Source organism: Monodelphis domestica, chromosome 5 (assembly GCF_027887165.1).
Source record: "Monodelphis domestica isolate mMonDom1 chromosome 5, mMonDom1.pri, whole genome shotgun sequence".
In the NCBI taxonomy this organism is placed as follows: domain Eukaryota; kingdom Metazoa; phylum Chordata; class Mammalia; order Didelphimorphia; family Didelphidae; genus Monodelphis; species Monodelphis domestica.
This window is the reverse complement of record NC_077231.1, coordinates 47,810,635-47,835,874: the sequence shown is the minus strand read 5'-3', so window position 1 is coordinate 47,835,874 and position 25,240 is coordinate 47,810,635. Positions and strand designations below refer to the sequence as shown.

Below are 25,240 nucleotides of genomic sequence, written 5' to 3'. Positions count from 1 at the left end.
AAATAGGGCCAAGCTGAGAACTCTAGGTGGCTCAGTGGATTGGCAGCCAGGCCTAAAGATGGGAGGTCCTAGGTCCAAATTGGGCTTCAGACACTTCCTAGCTTTGTGATACTGAGCAAGTCACTTAATCTCCATTGCCTAGCCCTTATGGCTCTTCCTCCTTGGAACCAATACACAGTATTAATTCTAAGGTGAAAAAAAGTTTTTTTTAAGAGGGCCAAACAATAGATAAAATGGGAGGTGGGGCTTATTCTACTTTAGTGAATTTCCAACACAGTCTATTAGATAAATTTGCATCTCTAGGGCTAATGGTTCAGCATATAGTGGGTACTCAATAAAAATTTCTTGAAATTAAGAGACTACTTGTACTTCTTCAAGATTTAAAGACATTTAATACACAGTTCTCAATTGGGATATGATACCTATAGGAAAAACTATCTTTACTTCATAGAAAAAAGTGAAATAATATAACAGACCAAGTCAAATATGTATCTCAGAATCAGCCTAAGTTTTTCCATTTTGAGTCTTAAGTTCATCTCATCTAACCTCTTCCTTGTTTCCCTTCCCCTCAACATACCAGATAAGGAGTCACTCAGCCATGACAAAAAGCATCATTAGTAACCATGTTGATTTTAGGACATGCTTTTTTATATTGATTTAATATCTTTCTCCCTCCAACTCAACCCCTTAAGGGTCCTTTGGAACTATATGGAACAAATCTCATCCTTCTCTGGTAGCCTTTAAAATATTTGAAAATTGCTCATAGTAAGAATGAGCTTATCTAATTATTTAAAATGAAAGGATATTGGGGGCAGCTGGGTAGCTTAGTGGGTTGAGAGTCAGGCCTAGAGAGAGGAGGTCCTAGGTTCAAATCTGGCCTTAGACACTTCCCAGCTGTGTGACCCTGGGCAAGTCTCTTGACCCCCATTGCCTAGCCCTTACCACTCTTCTTCCTTGGAGCCAATACACGGTATTGACTCCAAGATAGAAAGTAAGGGTTTAAAAATAAATAAATAAATAAAATGAAGGGATATTAAGGCAACTTGGCAATAAGGTTATAGGAACACAACTTTAGGGCCAGGAGGTACATTTGAACCTTTTTAGTCCAGTTTTCTCATTTTACAAATGGAGAAGCTAAGGCACCGAATGATTGAGTACCACTTGCCACATGCCCAAGATGGCACTTGGACCAAGTCCCTCATTCTAAGTCCAAATCCCTCTTTGGGATAATTCAAGCTTTTTTTTTTTATTAATAGGGTTTAGAACTAAAGGGGACTTGAACACACATTAAGTCTGAATTACTCATTTTTGCATTTTAGGAAATTTGACATTCATTGATGTTTGGTGTTACATTATTAGAAACAGTATCTGTTCTTCCTCATCCACTGGACTTTCTAAATTCTGCCTCTCTTCTTCATAGGATACTCGTCTCTGGCAAATTTAGGTAAAAGTGTTTTCGTTGTACTCCCAGTTCCCACACTAGGACTATCTAGATAGTTGGGTCAATTTCTTACTTCTTTTTTTCAGTTATGAAGGAAATCTTTAACAAGCAATGAAATATAAATGCTCATCTCCAAAATCACTTGAATTTGATAAACATTTCTTTATCTCTTAACACACGTGAGGCAAACAAACAAAAAGGTACTTGTATTCTATGGGCAGAAAAGATATGAAATTAACACAACAGTAAATAGTGGGGTAATTTAGTGGGTAGAGAGAATGGCTAACAACTGAAGGAAATAGTTGGTATCCCTGAAAAAAGGGAACTTGAACATTGACTAGAGTTAGAATGAAGACTAAGAGACAAGGATACTAGCAAAAAGACTCCAGCAAGTCATGACAAGGTTCATCCACTATGACCAGGCAGGATTCATACCAGGAATGCAAGGATGGTTCAATATTAGGAAAACCATCTACATAAATGACCATATTAACAAGCAGACTGACAAAAAATCACATGATTATCTCAATAGATGCAGAAAAAGCCTTTGATAAAATACAACACCCATTCCTATTGAAAACACTAGAAAATATAGGAATAGAAGGGTCGTTCCTAAAAATAATAAACAGTATATATCTAAAACCATCAGCAAACATCATCTGCAATGGGGATAAACTAGAAGCCTTCCCAATAAGATCAGGGGTAAAACAAGGATGCCCATTATCACCTATATTATTTAACATTGTACTAGAAACACTAGCAGTAGCAATTAGAGAAAAAAAAGAGATTGAAGGTATTAAAATTGGCAGTGAGGAGACCAAGCTATCACCCTTTGTGGATGATATGATGGTTTACTTAAGGAATCCTAGAGAATCAACCAAAAAGTTACTCGAAATAATCAACAACTTTAGCAAAGTTGCAGGATACAAAATAAACCCACATAAGTCATCAGCATTTCTATATAACTCCAATCCATTTCAGCAGCAGGAATTAGAAAGAAATACCATTTAAAATCACCCTAGACAACATAAAATACTTAGGAATCTCTGCTGAGACAAATAAAGGAACTATATGAACATAACTACAAAACACTCTCCACACAGTTAAAGCTAGATCTAAACAATTGGAAAAACATTGATTGATGGATGGGATGAGCTAACATAACAAAAATGACAATCCTAACCAAATTAATTTACTTATTTAGTGCCTTACCCATTGAACTACCAAAAAACTTCTTTACTGAATTAGAAAAAACCATAATTAAGTTTATTTGGAAGAACAAAAGATCAAGGATATCCAGGGAAATCATGAAAAAAAATGCAAAAGAAGGAGGACTTGCAGTCCCAGATCTCAAACTAGACTATAAAGCAGTGGTCATCAAAACAATTTGGTACTGGCTAAGAGTCAGAAAGGAGGATCAGTGGAATAGACTTGGAGTAAATGACCTCAGTGAGACAGTCTATGACAAACCCAAAGATCCCAGCTTTTGGGACCAAAATCCACTATTTGATAAAAAACTGCTGGGAAAATTGGAAGACAGTGTGGGAGAGATTAGGTTTGGATGAACACCTCACACCCTACACCAAGATAAACTCAGAATGGGTGAATGACTTGAACATAAAGAAGGAAACTATAAGTAAATTAGGCGAACACAGAAAAGTATACATGTCAGACCTTTGGGACGGGAAAGATTTTAAAACCAAGCAAGACTTAGATAGAGCCACAAAATGTAAAATAAATAATTTTGACTACATCAAATTAAAAAGTTTTTGTACAAACAAAACCAATCTAAAATCAGAAGGGAAGCAACAAATTGGGAAGCAATATTCATAAAAACCTCTGACAAATGTTTAATTACTCAAATTTACAAAGGGCTAAATCAATTGTACAAAATATCAAGCCATTCTCCAATTGATAAATGGGCAAGGGACATGAATAGGCAGTTTTCAGATGAAGAAATCAAAACTATTAATAAGCACATGAGAAAGTTCTCTAAATCTCTTATAATCAGAGAGATGCAAATCAAAACAACTCTGAGGTATCACCTCACACCTAGAAGATTGGCTAACATGATAGCAAAGGAAAGTAATGAATGCTGGAGGGGATGTGGCAAAGTAGGGACATTAATTCATTGCTGGTGGAGTTGTGAATTGATACAACCATTCTGGAGGGCAATTTGGAACTATGCCCAAAGGGCACTAAAAGACTGTCTGCCTCTTGATCCAGCCATAGCACTGCTTGGTTTGTACCCCAAAGAGATAATAAGGAAAAAGACTTGTACAAGAATATTCATAGTTACGCTCTTTGTGGTGGCCAAAAATTGGAAAATGAGGGGATGCCCTTCAATTGGAGAATGGCTGAACAAATTGTGGTATATGTTGCTGATGGAATACTATTGTGCTCAAAGGAATGATAAAGTGGAGGAATTCCATGGGGACTGGAACAACCTCCAGGAAGTGATGCAGAGTTAAAGGAGCAGAACCATTAAAGCATTATACACAGAGACTGATACACTGTGGTACAATCGAATGTAATGTACTTCTCCATTAGTGGCAATGCAACGTCCCTGAACAATCTGCAGGGATCAATAAGAAAAAACACTATCCACAAGCAGAGGACAAACTGTGGGAGTAAAAACACGGAGGAAAAGCAACTGCTTGACTACAGGGGTTGAGGGGACCGGAATGAGGAGAGACTCTAAATGAACACCCTAATACAAATACCAACAACATGGAAATGGGTTTGAATCAAGAACACATGTGAAACCCAGTGGAATCGCGTGTTGGCTATGGGGGGGGGGGAGAAAATGATCTTTGTTTCCAATGAATAATGTTTGGAAATGACCAAATAAAATAATGTTAAAAAAAAAGACTAAGAGACAAAGGTGATGAGAAGGTGCTCCAAGTGCTGAGAACATTATGTTTAAAGGCACAGAGATTAGCCTTAGAACGCCAAGTTAAGGGAACAACCAAGTTTGGTAAGAATGTAGAATGCAAAGGGTAGTATAAAAGCATGGAAGATGTACAACAGTTAGAGTGTGGAGAATTTTAAATTCCAGAGTGAGGCATTTGTATTTTATCCTCTAAGTGATATGAAGCTGCTCAGGCCTGTGCCTTGGGAAGATAATTTGACCAGCTGAGTAAGGAATGGATTGAAGAAAGGAAAAGTCTGGCAGCCCACTCAAGAGTTAGGAGGCAATTGTTCAGTCATTTGTTCAGGCATATCTGACTCTTTGTGAACCCATTTGGGGTTTTGTTGGAAGAGATAGAAGAATTGTTCACCATTTCCTTCTCCAAGCTCATTATACAGATGAGAAAACCAAGGTCAACAGTTTTAACTTACTTGCCCAGGGTCACACAGCTGCTAAGTATCTGAGTAATAAGTAATCTGAGGCTAGATTTGAATTGATGAAGATGAGTCTTCCTGACTCCTTGACTATAGATCTGACACTCTATCCACTGTGCCACCTAGCTACCTCAGAAGGCTATTAGAATAACCCAATTCCACACAGAGTAATCAATTAGCAAGTTATTTCAATAGTACAAGTAAGTGATAATGAAGGCCAGGTGTAGGGAAGTGACCAGATGAATAGAAAGAAGAGGATGAATGTAAGCGATGTGGAAGAATCTGGGTTAAATTGTAAAGGATTATAGAATCTGACTTATACAGAGTGCCCTAAAAGTCTTAGTGCAGTTCAGAGTCTTAAGATCTAAGATTTTTTTGGACATCATGCACTTATTGTGATGAACCAAAGTAATCATTTATCTTCAGAAAAATTGCTATAAATGTAAAGCAACAAAAAATTCAATTATTCTTAGAAATAATGTTTGATTCTATTCAAATAAACATTTTTATGCACCTAATATTAAGTACTTACATTGTATTAGGTTCTGAGAATTTGTAAAACATATGCAAAACTCTCAAGGAACTTGCAACCTGTTTGAGATGAGATAGAGGCTAAGTATCTGAACAACTATGATCAGTTCAGAGTGTTGCAAGAAATTTAAGAAGAAATATTTTCCTCTTCTAAGTAGTGTAAGATTTAAATTAATATCCAGTAACTCCAAGTATTATATTTTATAAAGTTTATTATCACTTGAAGTCAAGAGAAAATAAAACTAAAAGAAACAGAAGTTCAAACTTAATTATATAATAAAAAGTGAAGCCACATGGGTAGATTCTCCTGCCTGGCATAAAGCCCACTTCCCCAGCATGATCAGGGGAGAAGAGAGAGGGGAGGAGCTATGCAAATTTATATCCTCCCTACATTAGCATATAATGTGAGAGGGAACATGGGAAACTGGGATTTAGAGTTCTAAGGTGCAAATCCTCATTACACACTAGGAAGGGCATCAAAAGGAGGTGGCATCTGATTTGGACTCTGAATGAAAACAGTCAATTCTAAATGATTTGTGCCTAGCTATTTTTGGTGAAAGATTTATAACTTAAAATTTTTTTTGTATATGTCGATGAAAGTACATACCAAAGTTAGAATATGTTCTTTTCAGTAAAGATTTCTGTATAATACTTAGCACTTACGCATGACTTTTTAAATCTTCAAATCACTTGCAAAGGATGACATGTCAGATACATTTTGATGTCAAGGTTCTGTAACTTTAAGAAAGGGAATTATATAGTAAAATTTCTCCCTTCACATATCCTTTCATGAGATTCCCAGGTAGGAATAACCTTACCTCTCTCTGATTGGAAATAAAACTATCCTTTATCTTGATCAAGTATTTATTATTATTATTATTATTATTATTATTATCTTTATCTTCCTAAGTTTAAATCCTGGCTTCAGACACTTATCAGCTATTTGATCCTGGGGAACTCACAACTTCTTTTGCCTCAGCTTCCCTATCTCTAATATGAACTGAACTGGAGAAGGCAATGCAAATGACTCTAGTATCTTGGCCAAGAAAATCCCAAACGGGGTCACAAAAAGTTGGATATTACAGAAATGACTGATCAAATGCAAATTTATTGTTGAAATTATTCATGTAAATATTCCACTCTTCCACTGGAATATAAGCTTCAGAAGAGCAGAGGCCATATCTTACCTAAGCTTTGTGTCTTTCCCTGTCCCTATCAAAATGCTTTGCTCAGGCTTAGGAAATGCTGTGAATGATTTGAATGACTGAATCTGTGTTAAATAGATATAGAATTCATTTGATGTTAAATATAGAATTAATTTGACCCATTCTTATGTTCATTATCCTATTTGTAGGCAGTCTATATGTTAACTGAAATTCTATAAGATAATCAGATCTCATCTAAAGAGAAAGTATTGACCCATAAGGGTAATTATAGTAGTTTTTATACATTTTAAGGCTTACTGAGATCTTTTCTTACAATAAAAAAAGGCGAGCAGCCAGTTAATGAATATAATATTATGCTTATGTTATAAATGAGGAGACGTAGACATGGAGAGTTTGTTACTGGCCCAGAGTTAGACAAGGAAGCGAAGGAGCTAGTAATCAAACTGAGGACTTTGAATTCAGTGTTCTTTCTACCTAGATGCTACATCGCCTAACTCCCTATTATACATGAGAGCTAGATACATTTCTGGAGAATGACTCTATTTTCCTCTTTGGAACAAAAAGTACATTTTAAAAAGAGCATTATGTGCTTTCTAAAGAACACAATACATACATGGTACCCCTTGTATTACATCCAAAAAATCTAATTGTGTCACTTCAAAGGGACAAGCTGATTGTTCTATTTTTATCCTGCGTAATGGCATGTCTTATGAATGGCTAGAATGCCATGTCATAAACACAAAGCAATGAATTGTGCTCAGATTTCTTCTTTTCAGTATTAGCTAATTATCTGAAAATGGAATGGACTTCTCCTCATCAGGTTGTGACTTCCTTGTCAATAGAAGTGTTTAGATAGTGACTTTGATAACCAATTGATAGTGGAATCATAAAAGGGATTGATTCTTCAAATAAAGTTTGAAATAGATGATCTTTCCGATTCTTTCTAACTTTGAGTGTCTGAATCTAGGAGTCATTCCCTCCATCTTGATCTTAGAAGTCTTGCAATGGGCAAGGGCAGGAAATAAGCATCTAAAGTGATTATTATGTTCTAGGCACCATGCTAAGCAATTTAACAAAATCTCATATTGTTTTCACAAAAACTCTATAAGGTGGGTGCTATTATGTTTATTAGTCACAGTTTTCACAGTCACAGTCACAGTTAAGGAAACCAAAGCAGACAGCATTTAAATAATGCCCAGGATCACAGAACTAGCAACTTGTCTTCCTGACTCCTTATATCTACACTACAGCACTAGTTTCTTTGGTTGTAATGAATAAACACTGATATACCAAGTAGTTAAATATAGGACTCCTAATGGCATGAACTACTTTGTTTATTCTCTTTGACACTACATAACAATGGTTTTTCATCTTGGGCTTATGGAAAAATTTCAGGATATCCCTGAATTTGGCTGGGCAAAAGTTACATGTTTATTTTCACCAACTTTGAACTGAAATAGTATTTTCTTCAATTCTGAATGTAGGCATCAATCCATTAGACTGAGAAGGAGTCTACATACTTTTCAGACTGCCAAAGGAATCCAGGACTTACAATTCAGTTTAAGAATCTCTGGTCCTTCATAAAGTTTTACTGAAGGATGAATAAAATGAAGTCTCTTTTGTGTTATGATGTCTAGGTCTGACATTCTGAATCTCGTGACTGTGTCCTCAAACAGTTCCCCTGTGGAGATATGGCAATTCAGTGCCTCATGAGGCATCTTTTCCCACTTTTAGACAACTCTAGTTGCTATGCAACTTATTTTGTAAAATATTTTTACATTTCAATACAATTTTTAATGAGCATTTTCTGGCATGTTAAGATCCATGTCCTTTCCGTTCTTTCCACTCCTGCCCCCTCCCCTAGATGACAGGTAATATAACATAGGTTGTACAAATGTTAGCATACAATACATATTTCCATGTCCACCATTTTGTGAAACAAGTAACACATTGTTTATACTAGAGAAAAATTCATGAAAGAAATAAAGTGAATAATGGCATGCTTCAATCTGCATTCAGACTGACAATTCCTTTTGTGGTGATGGATAGCCTTTCCATGTCTCCCTTCAAGTTGTTCTGAATCTCTGTATTGCTGCCAATATTTGTCATTCATAGTTGATCATCATACATTATTGTTGTTACTGTAATCAACATTCTCCTGGTTCTGCTCATTTCACTTTGCATCACTTCATATAAGTCTTCCCAGGTTGTTTGTGTTTATCTTATTGCTCATTAGCATTCCATTACAATCATATATCCCAACTTGCTCAAGCATTCCCAAATTGATGGGCATCCTTTCACTTTCCATTTCTTTGCCACCACCAAAAGAGCTGCTATAAATATTTTTGTACAGACTATGCAACTTAATTTAAAGTTCAATGGACTTAGAATTATCCAGCTTTTATGTAACACTTTATATGTACTATATGTACACATGTATATGTATATATCACTTTTATATAGGGTGCTTCAAGGTTTACAAAGTGCTTTATACATGTTAACTCATTCGATCTGTGCAATAACCTGTTGAGGTAGACTTCATTCTTATCCCTATTTAAAAGGTGAGTTGTTATTATTATTGTTGTATATTCTTTATTTTCTTGAAGGACCACTGAGGCTCATAGAGATTACAAGATCTGCTCTGGGTCCAACAACTAGTATGAAGTAGAATTTAAAGTCAATTTTCCCCAAGTTCCTTGCTTTAGCCACAGTGACAACTGCCTAATTATAATTGGTTGATCTGTTTTCATTTACCAGGTTCAACAATTAATTCACTAACTATGGGAAATTTATGTATCTCTCTGAATATTAGTTTTTAAATTTAATTAGGATAACGATGCTTTCAAAAACCTCTCAAGATTTTTCTAAGGATAGAAATTGATAAACCCTAAAAAATTAACAAAAATTTTTAAAACTCTACCATAAATGATAGGGACAAACTCAAGATCTTTATTCCAAGTTGGCTCTCTGCTACACCATGTTTGTTCACTAATGATATGTAGATGTGACCTATTATTAAGATTTTTTCTCATATGGTCCCAAATCTGTCTCTCCATAACTCCTACTTATTGCTTCCAGTTTTTCTCTATGGGCCAAGTAGAACAAATCTAATCCCTCCTTTTTTTTTAACAGTCCTTGAAATACTTGAGGACAGCCAAAATATCTGCCCTAGTTGTCTTTAGGCTAAACATTCCTAATTATTTCACCCAAATGTCATGTTTCCCTTCACAATCCTGGTACCTCTCCTTTGAACACACTCCAACTTATCAATGTCTTTCTTAACTGAACACTATATTCTGGATAACAATACTGGTTGTTATTTAAATAGTACTTTAAAGTAGGAAAAATGCTTTTGCAGACATAAACACTGAATCTCACAACTTCAGAAACTGGATATTATAGAAATGATTATTTCCATTTTACAGATAAAGAAAAGAAATCTCAGATAGATGACTTTCTCATGGTCACACAGCTAGTATCTACTGAAGGTGGATTGATACATTGCAAGAAATTATGACCCATTGAAATATACTTATCTAAATTCACTTATTAATTATTTACTATGCCCCAAACTTGTTTTCCTTACTATAGAAGGGGTTTTATAAAAATTGTAAAGGGATATATAAATAAAAGCTATTGTTATTATCTGGGATTGTTATTTCTTTGGTGTAAGAAACTCCTTTCATCAATGCAGATCAGCAACTGCCTGGAAACACATAAATTTAAGACAGCTCCTTGGGGGCCCTGAGAGGTTAAGTGGCTTTCCTAAAGTCACATAGCCCAGATTTGTTAGAGGTGAGATTTAAGTCCATGCCTTTCTTCTACCAAGGTCAATTTTTTTATGCCCTATGCCATTAACAGTGAACATTTTAGAAACTGAGTGCCCAAACTCTAATCCTCATGCCACATGTGAGCTGCTCTCTTACCCTAGACAGGGGAGGGAGAAAGTATTCCCATTGGAATGCTGCGCAGAAGGGCAGATGATGTAAAAATGTCCTCAGTCTCATTGGAGATGGGGATGGGGGAGGGAGGATAGACAGGCTCCTCTGCCATGTGTGCCATAGGATCACCAACATGACCCTATGCTATATTGCTTCTCTACTATCATTGCATATGTGTGTGTATGTGTGTATGCCATATGCATACAAATACAGAGACATATGCATAAAGCAGTAATTTCATGTTGCTTTTTCAAGGGTTAATATCCATAGGGATTTTTACCTCTTTGAGTGGTTGCTCTTGGGTTAGAATTCCTCTGAAACTCTTATACCTGGATAAATACTGCCTGGATCAGATTTAAGGTATATTAACATTCACTATTGTTACCCCCTCTTCCAAATATCACTCTTAGACCTAAAGAATCACTCTTCACCTAAAGAGGTCTTTAGCTGCTGCAGATTAACCTGCACTTAAACTCCATCTTCTCCAGTCTTAGCTTTCAAACATTTCGGTCCAATGATCTTAGAGATTCCTATTCCTTCTACAGAATTCTGAGCCAGTTATATTGTCTGGAATTCCATCCTATGCTAATTCTGAAAATGTATTATGCATTACATGAAAAAATCCATTTAGGCTAGAAAGACAATAGGAAACTAGAAATTCCTTCATTTGTTATTTATTGTTTTGTCTCCAATACATGACTTATAATAAAATCTGCTGAAATGGGGGAAGCTAGGTAGCACAGTGGATAGACCACTGAGGTTGGAGTCAGGAAGACTGAATTCATACTTGACTTCCCATGTTAACTAGTTCTATGACCTTGTGCAAGTCATTTAACGTCTCTTTGCCTCAGTTCCTCATATCTGCAAAATGGAATAATAATAGCACCTTTTACCTGAGGTCAGCTGAGGTAGAGATTAGAAAATGACTATGTGACCAGTATCTGGCAATAAAAAGCATTATCTAAAATACAGCTGTTATAATAATAATCATAATAACTCTTAATATTCTAATAATTTTTCTACCATAAAATGTACTCATAATATGAGAATTGCTCTCAGTGGATGAGGCAAGATGAAGATTAACAGCATTGGTTTTGACTAAATGGCAATGGAGGCATAACTGATTTGAATTAGGAAAGTTTTAACACTCTAATCTACACCCACATTGAGGGAAGGGAGATGGAAGTGCTCAGTATATCTCATAGGAAATCTGGAAGATTCCAGATTCAATATCCAATGACTCTCCTCGCTGACATATGAGATTATGTGTAAAGATTTTGATTACTCCATTTTAGATATCATTTCTGGAGTCAGGTACTCTTTCAGTTATAATCTTACCTCCGGTCTTTCCCTGAGGAGCTGCTAGTACATAGAAGTATTAAATGCAATTATTGGCATTTTCTTAAATTCCTTAAGTTCTCAGAACAGTCAAAAATATTTTATCCTGAAGACCTTAAAATGGTAGCTTTAGAAGTATAAAGAACCTCAGGGACCAACTAGTATAACTCCTCATTTTGCAGATGAGGAAACTGAGGCCCAGGAAAATATGTGACTTGCCCAAGGCTACATAGGTAATAAGAGAACTGGTTTTTGAATGTACACAGAGGGGCAGATAGATGGCACAGCAGATTGAGAACCAAGCCCAGAGACAGAAGGTCTTGGGTTCAAATTTGACCTCAGACACTTCCTAACTATGTGATCCTAGGCAAGTTGCTTAACCCCCATCACCTTTCCCTTACTGCTCTCCTGTTTTGGAACCAATACCAATACTTAGTATTGCTTTTCAAACAGAAGCTAAAGATTTTAAAAGACTGAACAAACATCAATACACATTTTTTTTTACCTTCTCTGTGACCATTCTGATGCATGGTCATTTGGAGTGTTTTTACTATATGCTAATGCACTAGATGCCTTTTATTTTGGACATTAATATATTTTATTTTTAATCACCTTAATTTCCAAATATATATCTCTCTCTCCTCCCCTTCCCAGCAAAACTGCTTTTTAAACAAAGAACAAAAAAGGAGGAAAAGGAATCATACCTTTTTTAAATTGAGCAATTGGATTTGAAACCAGTCCACTGTTTTGAATATTGGTTCTTTTCCCTTTAGACATGTTTTCTTCATCCTGACTGGGGGCAGGGGTGGAAATAAAGACCTTTTAGCAAACTCTGCTGTGCTGTCTCCAGTGAGTGCAAGAAAAATGCTTGTTTTCCAAAACAAACTGAGTTTATAATTGATTTACTTTAAGTGCCCTCTGACTGATTCCAGAGCTCTTTCCAATACACTATCATTCCTTCCTACACCAAGTGAAGTAAGCAGAACTGGAAGAGTAGTATATACAATGTCTGCAATAATGGAAATGAAAAGAACACTAAAACAAAGCCCCAAACTATATGGGCAACCATCCTAGCCAGCCTTGGACCCAGAAGGGAAATGGGGAAATGCTTCTCTCCTTTCATTAGAGAAGTGAAGGATGATGGGTATGGAAGGATCACATGTGCCATCAGCTCCAGTTACCTGTTGGTTGGGTTTTACTTAATTGATATTTGTTTTTTTTTCCCAAGAGAACTGGTAAGGGGAGGCTTAAAGATGGGAGAAGTTATATGAAGAAATAACTTTGCTGCAAAAAGAAATGGCATTTTTAAGTGAAATTTTTCATTTACTCATATGGGAGATGGGAAGAGAAAGGCGATGTCTGAGAACATCACTTTAAATCCTTTAATATCTAAGGTGAAAAGTGATTATGATGCTTGAAATAATATGTTTCCCTTTTGACAAAAAGACAAGGTGTGAGAGTCACTTTCTTTCATCTCTTCAGGTAGAGTTGGTTTGTCCTTTTCTTCCTTTCATAAGCACTGAAATTGATTTAGAGCCCTTACACGTCAAGGGTTCATTCTGAGAATGACTGTAGAAGGTCACTCTGCTTGGCAAGGCCAGGAATTATGTACATTGCTATTGAAATAATAAATCATAATATGATCTGCCCTACCAGCAACTCAGCATAATTTTCATCTCTAGGGACAATGTTTCTTCCATCATGGTCATCCCAGAAATGAACTCTCAATTGACTTATTTCATAGTGCCACATATTCATTTGCTTTCTCCATCCACCTTTAGCCTTTGATGCTAATCCTTGCATAAGACACATCCTCTCTATATTCTAGACATTTTCACCATCTGTGCCTCATCCTTGGAATTCTGTCCCTCTTCCTTTTCTCCTCCTTGTTTCTCTGATTTCCTTCATGTTCCCATCAAATCTTCCAGGAGAATCCTTTCCTGAGCCACTTTAATACTACTGCTTCCCCTCTCTTGATTAACTCCAATTTATTCTGTGCATTGCTCATTTGGACAGAGTTGTTTCCTTGTCATCTTCTCCATTAAACTGAAAATGAGATCAGTGACTGTTTTTCACTTTTCTTTGTACCCCTAACACTTAGCAGAGTGCCTGAAATATAGCAGATGATAATAAATGTGTGCTGATTGACTAGCTGATGATAGGGTAGCTTTTTTTTTTTTACAAATGCTTATTAGTGCCCTTGGGTTACTGCCAATTATATATTTTGTAAAAGAGTTTTCATAGTTTGGAATAGGGTTAGTCCTTGACAAAACGATGACAGACAAATTTACCTTTGGTACCCTTTCATTTTTTGTCTATCTTTACCTCCTTCCAATAAACAACTCTATCTCCCTTTCTCCTCAATTATATATGCTTATCTCATGTCCCATGCTGACATCTTTGGAAAGAAAGTAATTTGATAAATTTATGCACATTGAAGTGTTAAGTGCCTAATGTGTAACAGAGACAACAATGAGGTGTTAAGTGCCTAATGGGTGAGGTGCTACACAATGGGCTTTTTGTCTTCAACCCTTCAAAGCTTTCTCAGTTTTTTTGAAGTCTCTTGGTGTAGGCAGGGATTAGATAAAGGAATAAACTAGCTTTTAACTTTTTCTTTTTCTTCATTGTGGATCCCTCTGGTACATTTCATAAAGTGTTCCAGGATATTTGTGGAAGATATGGGCTCCAAGAGATTCAAAAATGCTATCATCTTGTAACAATTATCAAGGGCGCCATTTTGGAAAAAGCGGAGGCATTGAAGAGAGATCTGTATTCAAATTTGGATTCTGACACTCACTACCTGTCTGCTTTTTGAAAGTCACAATCTCTCTGGACTAGAAAACCTGTAAATCCTTTGGTACCTTGATTCAATCTGTTCATGTCAAGAGGAACGTTGCTATTTTTACTAGCTACTAATCTACCTGTGCCAAAGATTGGGATGATAACTCTCATCTCCATTGAGTGATAATGCCACACTCTGAAAGCTCCATGAATTTCCAATATCAGAGCCATCAAATGACTGAAAATATTTCAAATATTTAAGAAACATGATTCCAAGGTTGTTGTGCTTTAAATTCTACCGATGTTCAAAAGCATGGCATTTGGTACTTTTAAACAAACAATTCATGTTATTTATATCTATAGGCTGCGGGCCATTTTGAAACTCTATTGCATAACTAGCCTAGACCTCTGCCACCTTTCCCATAATGCTGAAAGATCATTGCTGTGAAAATCATTAAGTTGGCCTTGTTGTAATTACCTGTATCATAGCATGTTGTTCTGGATCTACTTACAGCTACTTTTACTCTCTGCAACTCAGATGATATACCTTCCCTGATATAATGGGGAAGCATCTATGTCTTCTCACTGTAGTTGTTATAGGAGAGCTTGGAGGTGAACCCTCAGCTTCAGGACAGGTTGCCCTTTGCAAGAATGCAAGACTCCAAAATTTACCTTAAAAATAAAAAGAGAAATGTATTAATTTGGAAGTCATGTTGAGAAGCCAAGAGACAGTGTGCAGGTGGAACACTGCCTCCTCGAGGAGATGGAGTTTGGGGGTTTTATACCCTTTTGACAACAGGGCCTACATGACTAGAGATAGGATGATGATGGCATGTTACTGGGCCTCTGGAACCTGAGATGGGTCATATGGTTATGTCCTATGCCTTAAAGTCAAAAGGGGGTGAACTGTACAGTTTAGAGGATAATCAGATACCTGGGATATAAAATACATGCTTATCAGGAGCAGGTAGGAGGTATCTATCTGTGCTCATCAAGAATGAAAGTAGAGGGAGCAGTTGAGTGGCTCCCTGGATTGAGAGTAAGGCCTAGAGACAGGAGGTCCTGGGTTCAAATGTTATACCAGACACTTCCTAGCTGTGTGACCCTGGACAAGTCACGTAACCCCCATTGCCTAGCCTTTACCACTCTTCCACCATAGAACTAATATATAGTTTTGATTCTGAGACAGAGGGTAAGGATTTAAAACAAAACACCCCACAAAAACAACAACAACAAAAGAATGAAGGGAGAGGCCAGAGGGACTCAAAGTCACCTTTCCTCAACATTGTAGGAATGCAAGAAAAAATTAGTCTTTTATGTACTCTCTGACTTGGCCCACAATCTGGGATGTTGGGATGTCTAGGGAAGCTTATACCCCCATATTATAGTGGTCCTAGCTTTTAGATTCCTTAAAGATACCATGTTGCAATATGAATTAGAATAGCAATCTATCTTTAGGCATGAGTAGAGGTTTTAAATTTTTTGTTTAATTAATTAATTTAGACTATTTTTCCATGGTTACAAAATCCATGTTCTTTCTCTCCTTCCTCTCCCAACGCCCCATAGCCAACGAGCAATTCCATTGGGTTTTACTTGTGTCATTGATCAAGACCTATTTCCATGTTGTTGATGTTTGCACTAGCATCTTCATTTAGAGTCTACCTCCCCAATCATATCCCCTTGACCCATGTAATCAAGTAGTTTTTTTACTTGTGTTTCTACTCCCACAGTTCTTTCTCTGGATGTGGATAGCGTTCTTTCTCATAAGTCCCTCAGAATTGTCCTGGATCATTGCATTGCTACTAGTAGAGAAGTCCATTACATTCGATTGTACCACAGGGTATCCATCTTTGTGTACAATGTTCTCCTGATTCTGCTCCTCTCACTCTGTATCAGTTCCTGGAGGTCTTTCCAGTTCACATGGAATTCCTCCAGTTCATTATTCCTTTGAGCACAATAGTATTCCATCACCAACATATACCACAATTTGTTCAGCCATTCCCCAATTGAAGGGCAGCCCCTCATTTTCCAGTTTTTTGCCACCACAAAGAGCATTCCTATATAAATAGAGTTTTAATCCTTGGCATAGAGAATATGGAATAAGAATCACTCACAAATTAATAATCTGACACTGATGGCAATAATCTTTTATTAGTTTCTTATTTAGGTAATAGTCCAAGTGTAATTGCAAGTTATCCTATAAACATACACATGTATACATGAATGCATGTATATATGTATATGTATATAGATAAATATATGTATATAGAGAGATAGATATTGTCAACAACCAGTTGGGTAACAGCAGAGAAGGCTAATCCCTGTTCCCTAGCACTTACTCAATACCGACACCCTCACTAGTTCCTAAACTATGGACAGGCAGTGTAGGTATTCTGCTCTGAGATCCACTCAGTAATTCCTTTGTTGCTATTTCAGTCCTGCCAGCACACTTTCCTGCCCCTCTCATCACCTTGCCATTCTGTGGCAACAAGCCATGGAAAAAGAGGGATGAGAAGACTGTGCTTTGTGCTCTCCGCCTGGGCTATCAAATCAGCATGCTGATTCATAAAACTAAGGAACAGAGAGAGCTTAGAAGTAGGACAACAGCGCATCCACAGGGTCCCACCAGGAAGGAAAGAGTTTGGCTGAGGTCAGTCCAGTCCCTAAAGAAGTCACTTGGGATCCAACAGGTCAGAAAATGTGAATACCCCAGTGAGGGATAAGGCTGAGACAAATCAGAGTTGAATTCCTCAGGGGAAGCTGTATCCAAGGGGAAGGACCCAAAAAGTGAGTGATAAATTGCCAAAGATCTCAGGAATGAGGAAACTCAATTAAAACCTGGAGTGCAATTAAATAAATCATGTGAGGAAAGTGTCAATAACAGAAGGGAAGATGGCCTCCAGTTATCCAAATAAGTCCCAACATCTCAAAATAAATATTGCAAGACAAAAAGAAAAAGAATTGAAATCCAGTGAAAAAGAGAAACTTTAAATTTCCAAAAGAGAATGAAAATACATTCTCAAGTGGTTCAAGAATGAAATAATAACTATTAAAGCACAATTTATAATATAGGCAGCAAAAACATTTGGCAGAATAGAAAATTTGAATCCATGATTGTGAGTCTCTCTAAAGAAACAAAAGGGAAGACAATTTATGGGAATACAAATTCACAAAAGTGAAGGATGATCTGGAAGAAGAAAAGCAATAATTAAAAAAGAATCCAATCTAAAAACTGTCAAAATATACTGATCGCAAATATGAAATACACGTAGACAACATAAGAATCATAGTTCTCTCAGAGGAAAACAAGTTAAATTTTTAAAGAACAATCAAAGCCAAAATGACATAATTTCTACAACTGAGTTACAAACACTTTATCCAATACTTTTTGTGAGGCAAAGATAGTATCTAAATTAAGGAAGAACAGGGCAAACATAGATAATAACAGACCAATATAATTAAATAAAGTATGTCAGTTCTAATTTTCTAAGTAAATCCTGGCAAGAAAACTATAAATATATGTGCACATATAGTATTATATATATGTATGTATATTTATGTGACTATGTAAACATATTCATATATGTATACACATATTATTGTCTCTTATCATGATGAATTTATATCAGGGATGCAAGTATAATTTGATATTAGGAAAACAATGAAAACAATCACACTAAAATAAAAAATATTTAAATCATGTCATTATATCAACAGATGAAGAAAAAGCCTTTAACTAAGCAGAATACTCATTTTGATTAAAACTCTACTAAGTATAATCATAAAAGAATCTTTTCTGTGATAAAATATCCATCTCAAATCAAAAGCAACATTATATAAAATGAGTATACTATAGAATTTTCTTAATAAATATAGGGATAAAGTAAGAGTTCTCCTCTTTTCCTTGCTTAAAGAAGGGCAAATAATAGCACTATAATAAAAGAATGAAATTACAAGAAGCCAAAAATATTTCTATTTTCTGATGACATATAGCTATTTTACATAGAGAACCCCTGAAAATCAGCAAAGAAACTAAATGAAATAACTAATAACTTAAGTTAAGTAACACATTACAAAATAAATAAAATTGCTTATACAAGAATGTTTTAATAACAATAGCAAAACCCAAGAGAGAATAATTGAAAGGAAGTTCTATTCAAAATAAGTGATAATCAATATGCCACAGAACACTCAAGACATATAGATAGAAATGCAGAATGTTTCCTAAAGGATATAATGATTTCAATAACTGGAAGTATATTCATTGCTCATGGTTGGGTTGCACAACCCCATAATAATAATGATAATGTTATCTAAATTAATTTATAGGATATGCCAGTCAAACCACCAAGAAGACACTTTATAGAATAATAGCATTCATTTGGAGCAGCAAAAATTAAAGAATGAATGGGGGTAGGTCAGAATAAAAAGAGGAATAAAATTTCCTTGACTCACATTGCAATATAAAATTGTAATCACTTAAAAAATACTTAGTACTGATTTTAGTTTTTTACTTTATTTTCAAGTGCAATTTTCTTTTTTTCCAGACTACATATAGATAAACTTTTTAGTCATTGTTTCCTGACATTTTGAAATCCATGTTCTTTCCCTCCTTCCCACTGCTCCCCCATCCCTGAGACAACAAATAATATGATATAGGTTATACATGTGTTATTATGCAATGCATATTTTCATGTTTGTGATGTTGTGAAAGAAGACATATTGTTTGTACAAGAAAAATACTTGTGAAGGAAGTAAAGTATAAAAGAACATGTTTTAATTTGCATTCAGGCTCTAAATTTCTTCTATGGTAGTGCATAGCCTTTTTCATCTTAGAGTTGTCTTAGATTCTTGTGTGGCTGATAATAGTTAAGTTATTCACAGTTGATCATTGTATATTGTTACTGTTATTCTGTACAACGTTCTACTTTGTCTAACTTCAAATTACATCACTTCATATAACTCTAGGTTTTTTTAAAAATGGTTGTTCTATTTGTCATTTCTTATGGTACAATAATATTCCATTACAATCATATACCACAACTGGTGCAGTCGTTCACCAATTGGTACATCTCCCTTTAGTTTCCATTCTTTGCCACCACAAAAAGAACTTCTAGAAATATTTTGGTACAAGTGCATCGTTTTCTCCTATCTTTTATCTTTGTGATAAAGTCCTAGTTAGTGATTTTGTTGGTTGAAAGGTTACACACAGTTTGATGATTCTTCAGGCAATACTGGTTTTAAAAGGAAAATAGATGAGTAGAACAGAAGACATAAAGGCAGATATAAACAAGTGAATAAGAGCGTGCATTACTACTAGGAGATGTGCAAATCAAAACAACTCTGAGGTTTCACTTCATATTCAGAAAGTTTGTAAGGATGACAAAGGATGAGAATAGTCAGTGTTGAACAAATGTTAATAAATGCTTGTTAATTGACTGAAACTAAATGTTGTGTAATGGCATTAATCATCTTTAATCCCAAATAAGAGATATGGAATTATGTTTTTCTTTTTCTTGAGTAGAAATTTGTGTGGGCTGGGAGAGGGGAGATTATGGACATGGAACACAATAGATAGTGTTGGATTTGATCAATATATTGGCTAGTTTTGATAAGCTTATATTCTATTTTCACTTCATTCTTTGTTATAAGGGATTGCTATCTAGGTGGGAGAAGAGAAAGGAATATATTGGGAAATAAAGGTGAAATAAAAAAGATATCAATTAATATTAATTTTAAATCTAATTGAACAACTTGGTACCACAAAAACCCCACTGAGTAGATTATTTTTTGGTTTCCCACTGAATATTTTATAATCATATAATAATGCATTTGATTATCCTTCATTCTTCCATGAGTAGCCCACCTCCTTTTCTATTTATGTATCTTTGCTTTTTTTTAGAAGAATTATCTTCATATTATGCTTATTTGTCATCTTCATTTCTCAATATATCCCTCTCCCTTCTATTTCTCTCTCTTGCTCTTCTCTGTGGTAAATAACAAAGATTAAAAAAGTTGAAGGCAAAGCCATTCATCAAAGCTCACCAATACACCCATCAATTCAAACATTGATAACCCTCTAACATGTGGATAGTAGTCTGCCTCTGCAATCTTGATGAGAGTTGAGTATAGGAGTGTCCAATAGAAGAAAAGAGAAAAGAGAGTATTGCAAGCATGTGAGACAATCCATACAATGGCATGGAGATGGGAGATCAAATGCCATGGATGGGAAACAATGATTTGGACAGTTTGGCCTGAACATAGTACATGCTAGGGAACAATGTGGATTCAGTCTGGTGACATGGATTGGTGACAAATCGTGAAGTACTTTATTTGTTAATTTTTGTGGAAAATGGTAGATTATTTATAATATATTCATTATCTTACATTCTAAATGATTTAGGTGCTACATGAAACAGAAAAATTCTAGCTCATTTTCTCAATATTTTCTGAAATTATTATTGGCACTTTTAAAGCATCTGGTTACTTTGTGACAGTGAATATGCAATTCCAAATAATGAAAAAATCCTTTGCAAAATAAGAGTCAGATCATGTAAGGTCATTATCATTGAAAGGATCATTAAAATTAATATTTCATGAAGTACTTTAAATGTTTTCTATTTTCATTTTTGCTTATATTTTAAGAAAGAAACTTTAAATAAATTATTCTAGGGCTAATGGGGAACCACAAAAGTTTCCTGAGCAGTGGAGTGACATAACTAGATATTTACTTCATGAAGTCAATTTAGTAGCTGTGTTGAGATTTATTAAAGAGGACAAAAGGAGACCAATTAGGAAACTATCGAATTAATACTATGGGAGGTGATGAAGCCCTGAACTGGGAGGAATAGAGGGGTATTGACAAATGTGAAATATTTATGGAGGACTCTCAGATCCACTATGTAAAGAGGGCATCCAGAAATGCTATCTCATCATTTCACACTGAGGTGTGTACTCCTGGATTTCATTACACTCTCTGTAATCTAATTATCTTGCAAGATCATATCAACCCTGAAACTTACATTTCCTCTCTTCCATTTGTCCCTGGGGCTGGTGGCACTTATTGGTACTGTCTTATTGAAGAGCATAGAGAGTTGATGATGGAAAGATTCTCCAGATCTTCTGTTTAAATAAGGCATTCAGGGCAGCAACCTCATTATTCCCCACCAGGTCACACTTCAATGGTCTTTGACTTCAGTATGCCTCCATTCCACAGGGTACATTCTCCCCCACCCTCTCTTTCTCAGCTTCTTTTAGTGCTATCTTATCATGTTTGCCATTTTTATGTGGTGAAATTGCATTGTCTTTTTTGTCATACTGTTTATGTGTTGTGTTCCCCATTGGAACATGATATCCTTGAAAGATAAGGACTTTATTTTGCCTTTCCAGAGCTTAACACAATACCTGTCACTTAGTAGGTATTTAATAAATGTTTTCCAACTGACTTAAGTGTGGAGATAGAAATAACAGGTCTTGGCAACTGACCTTGGGCAGTTGACCAATCAAGACTCTTGGGAAGACATGAAATTTTTTAATCTGATATATCTTTTCATCTTTATCAATGAGATCTCTGACTCATCTCTCTCACCATTTTCCCCCTACAGGATGCCTTTCAGGAGATAGTGACCAACTCTTGGCAGTTCATCAGAGGAAGAGTGGGAAGCCTGTATTTATCTACCACCATGTGGAAACTATTGAAAAGAGCTTGGACACAAGTCACCAAAAAACATATAAACACAACTTTCATTCTCCCTCTCATATGCAAGCAAGCAAAGAACACTCTGGCATAATTGTGAAGTCCACATTTCCTAGACCTGCCTATAACCCATCTCTCAATTTATTAGCAATGACTGGACAAGATTTGGAAGTGGAAAACCGTCCAATCCCTGAAGCAAATGTGATAATTGTGGTGAGTGGTATTTTGAGTTACTCCTGGTATTATTGTTTTCTTTTGGAGGTGGGAGAGAAGAAGGGTAACCTGAAAGGGTTGGTTCATTGACATTATGATTCACAAGTTAACTTGACTAGGTTGTTTTGGAAGTGACTACAGATAATGCATAGTAAATTAGGTTGAATGATGGTCAGAAAGTTTAGCTAAGAAGAGGGATCCTGCCCTTACTTTCAGAAACTCAACATGCTCAGCAGGTCTTTGATAGTCCTTGAATCCATATTCTAAGACCTGACCTTCATCGGTCCTATTCAATAGAACAGGGATTTTTTTTAAACCCTTACCTTTCATCTTAGAAATGATACTAAGTATTGAATCCAAGTCAAAAGAGCAGTAAGGGTGAAACAATTGGGTTTAAGTGACTTGCCCAGAGTCACACACCTAGGAAGTATCTGAGTAGAATGGGGATTCTTAACCTTTTATATGTCATATACTACTCTGAAAGTCTTGTCAGGCCCGTGACTCCTTCTCTAAAGAATGTTGTTGTTGTTTTTTGATAATTGAAGGAAATAGAAAATTCCAGAGATTAATTGAAATAAAAAATGCTCCAAAATTCATAGATTTCATGAATTCTTTCTGTAGAGTCATTGCCTATTCATTGATTCCAGGCTCAAAAAAACTCTGCTAGATAGGTTGAGCCTGCAAGGTAGTATAGATATTGAAACCTTTAAATTTTCATCTTAAGAAGTTTCATTATTTACTCATTCTTGGAAAGTTGAAGGAAACATGCATTTCCTTAAACAGATGTCTGGCAAGAATGTTAATATTCCCCTAGTGTCTGTATCCCAACATAGTTTGTCTATGTCCTCTCCCACAAATCCTTTTGTTCATCTTATATAACCTCTGGCCACAATAGAGGTTTTGAGCTTTAATCCTTTTTTTTTTTTTCTGAATAGGTGAACATCCCAGAATTTCTTTAGGGGAAAGAGATAAACTTAGACAGATGAGTAACTCTGAATATTTCTTTGGCAATAGAAATGTTTATTCAGAAATTTGGTGATCTGTGGGGTGGGGGGTCCTAGTCAGCTTCTGTGGTCATTTAATGGTTGACATCATTCCTTTCTTAACCTCTTGAGTGTCACTGGATATAATAAAAGAGCAGATACATTGGCCTGATGCCTCAAAGGAATACCTCCTTGATAAGTATGGCCATCAAGAAGGACTCTGAGGTAAAGGACAGAGAAAATTTGTTTCAGAGTCAAGAAGACTGAGCTTTGAGCCTTGCTTTTAATGCATAATGGCTTTATGTGTGACCTTGGGTAAGTCATTAAATCTTGCTATAATTCAGACAACTCTCTAAGACTCTAAGTAGTTAAATAGTTACTGAACTGCATGAACAGACTCCCAAGGTGAGTATCTTGAACGAAATATCTGTATAAAATTGTCAAATTCTTGGATTTGGAGTATGCCATCACTAGTCTGAATTCTTTATGCTTCCTTTCTATTTCCTTGTAGCTCTGAATCTAATAATTTAATCTTTCATTAGTATGGGCACTTTTCCCATTGCCACAGAATGAATGCCTTCCATTCCTAAGGGGATGGTCCTTGAGTTGATGGACAAGTCCCTCTGACTTTGCTAAGCTGCTCTTCTGTCAACAGATCACACTCCATCTCTGAGCTTATCCTCCAACCATTCCAATTTAGAGGGACCTGTCCATTTTTTTCTTTTTTTCTTTCCTGTTAGCAGTGACTTCAATGATCCATGCTTGATATAAAACATGTATCTGAAGCCTAACATTTGCCAAATTACCTTATTTCCTACCTGGACAATCCTTCTTGACTTAAAAAAAAAAGCATATCTGGGAGGTTCTACTTAACAATTTTGTGACTAACAGTCTGCCTTTATCACATCTCATGGATAACTGATAATCATGATTAAGACAAATGAATTGACAGAAGAAGTCAACATGTTGCAGAGAGATCATGTTGGAGCCATTATTGTCCATAGAAAATCCATTTATATGGTCGATGTGTGGTGACACCTAAAATTAAACTCGAATGAACTGTGTATGATTGACTTTATTAAAGACCAAGTACATTCTGGTTTAAAAGTGAGGTGGAAGCAGCTAGGTGGCTCAGTGGATAGAGAGCCAGGGGCAGAGATGGGAGATCCTGGGTTCAAATCTGGATTCAGACACTTCTTAGCTCTGTGAGTATGGGCAAGTTATTTAACCCAATTGCCTAGCTTTTACCATTCTTCTGCCTTGGAACAAATACTTAGTATTGATGCTAAGATGGAAGGTAAGGTTATTTTTTTAAAGTGGGTTGAGGAGAGAGTTATGCAGAAAAGGTATACTGGAGAGAAAATCCACTCACATTGGGAACTTAGTGAATAATAACTGTTGAAAGTAATTATGTAACTATGCTTCCTTACGGCTATTCTTAGGAAAAGACTTAGGCAATAGTTATACTAAAAGGTCATGATTCTTATTTAAACATCCGTTCTGAAAGCCATTATGAAATGGACTCAAAACGGTCATCTCTATTTTAAAATAATAAAACCTAATGTTAAAATAAATATATCTTCTTTTATCATTTAAGTAATTTTATTGTAATGTCATATTTTATTATATTACTTTAATTTCTAAATATGTACATTCTCTTATATAGCAAGTTATTTCCTGAAACAAAGAATAAATTAGGAAGAGAAAACAGTTCAGTAAAATCAAGTAATGCTCAACAATTTTTGGCAGCATAAGCACCGTGCCACACCCACAACCATCACTCCCATCTTTTGCAAAGACAGGAA

At 35.7% G+C, this 25,240-nt stretch overlaps 1 protein-coding gene across 1 annotated transcript in view; it reads left to right on the top strand.

The window, feature by feature from the left end:
- Positions 1-25,240, top strand: part of PTPRR (protein tyrosine phosphatase receptor type R) — a 361,573-nt gene that overhangs the window by 5,205 nt on the left and 331,128 nt on the right. The window contains exon 2 of the mRNA XM_007503044.3: positions 22,148-22,452. Within this exon, the coding sequence (XP_007503106.1) occupies positions 22,148-22,452 (305 nt within the window). The remainder of the gene's footprint in view (positions 1-22,147; positions 22,453-25,240) is intronic.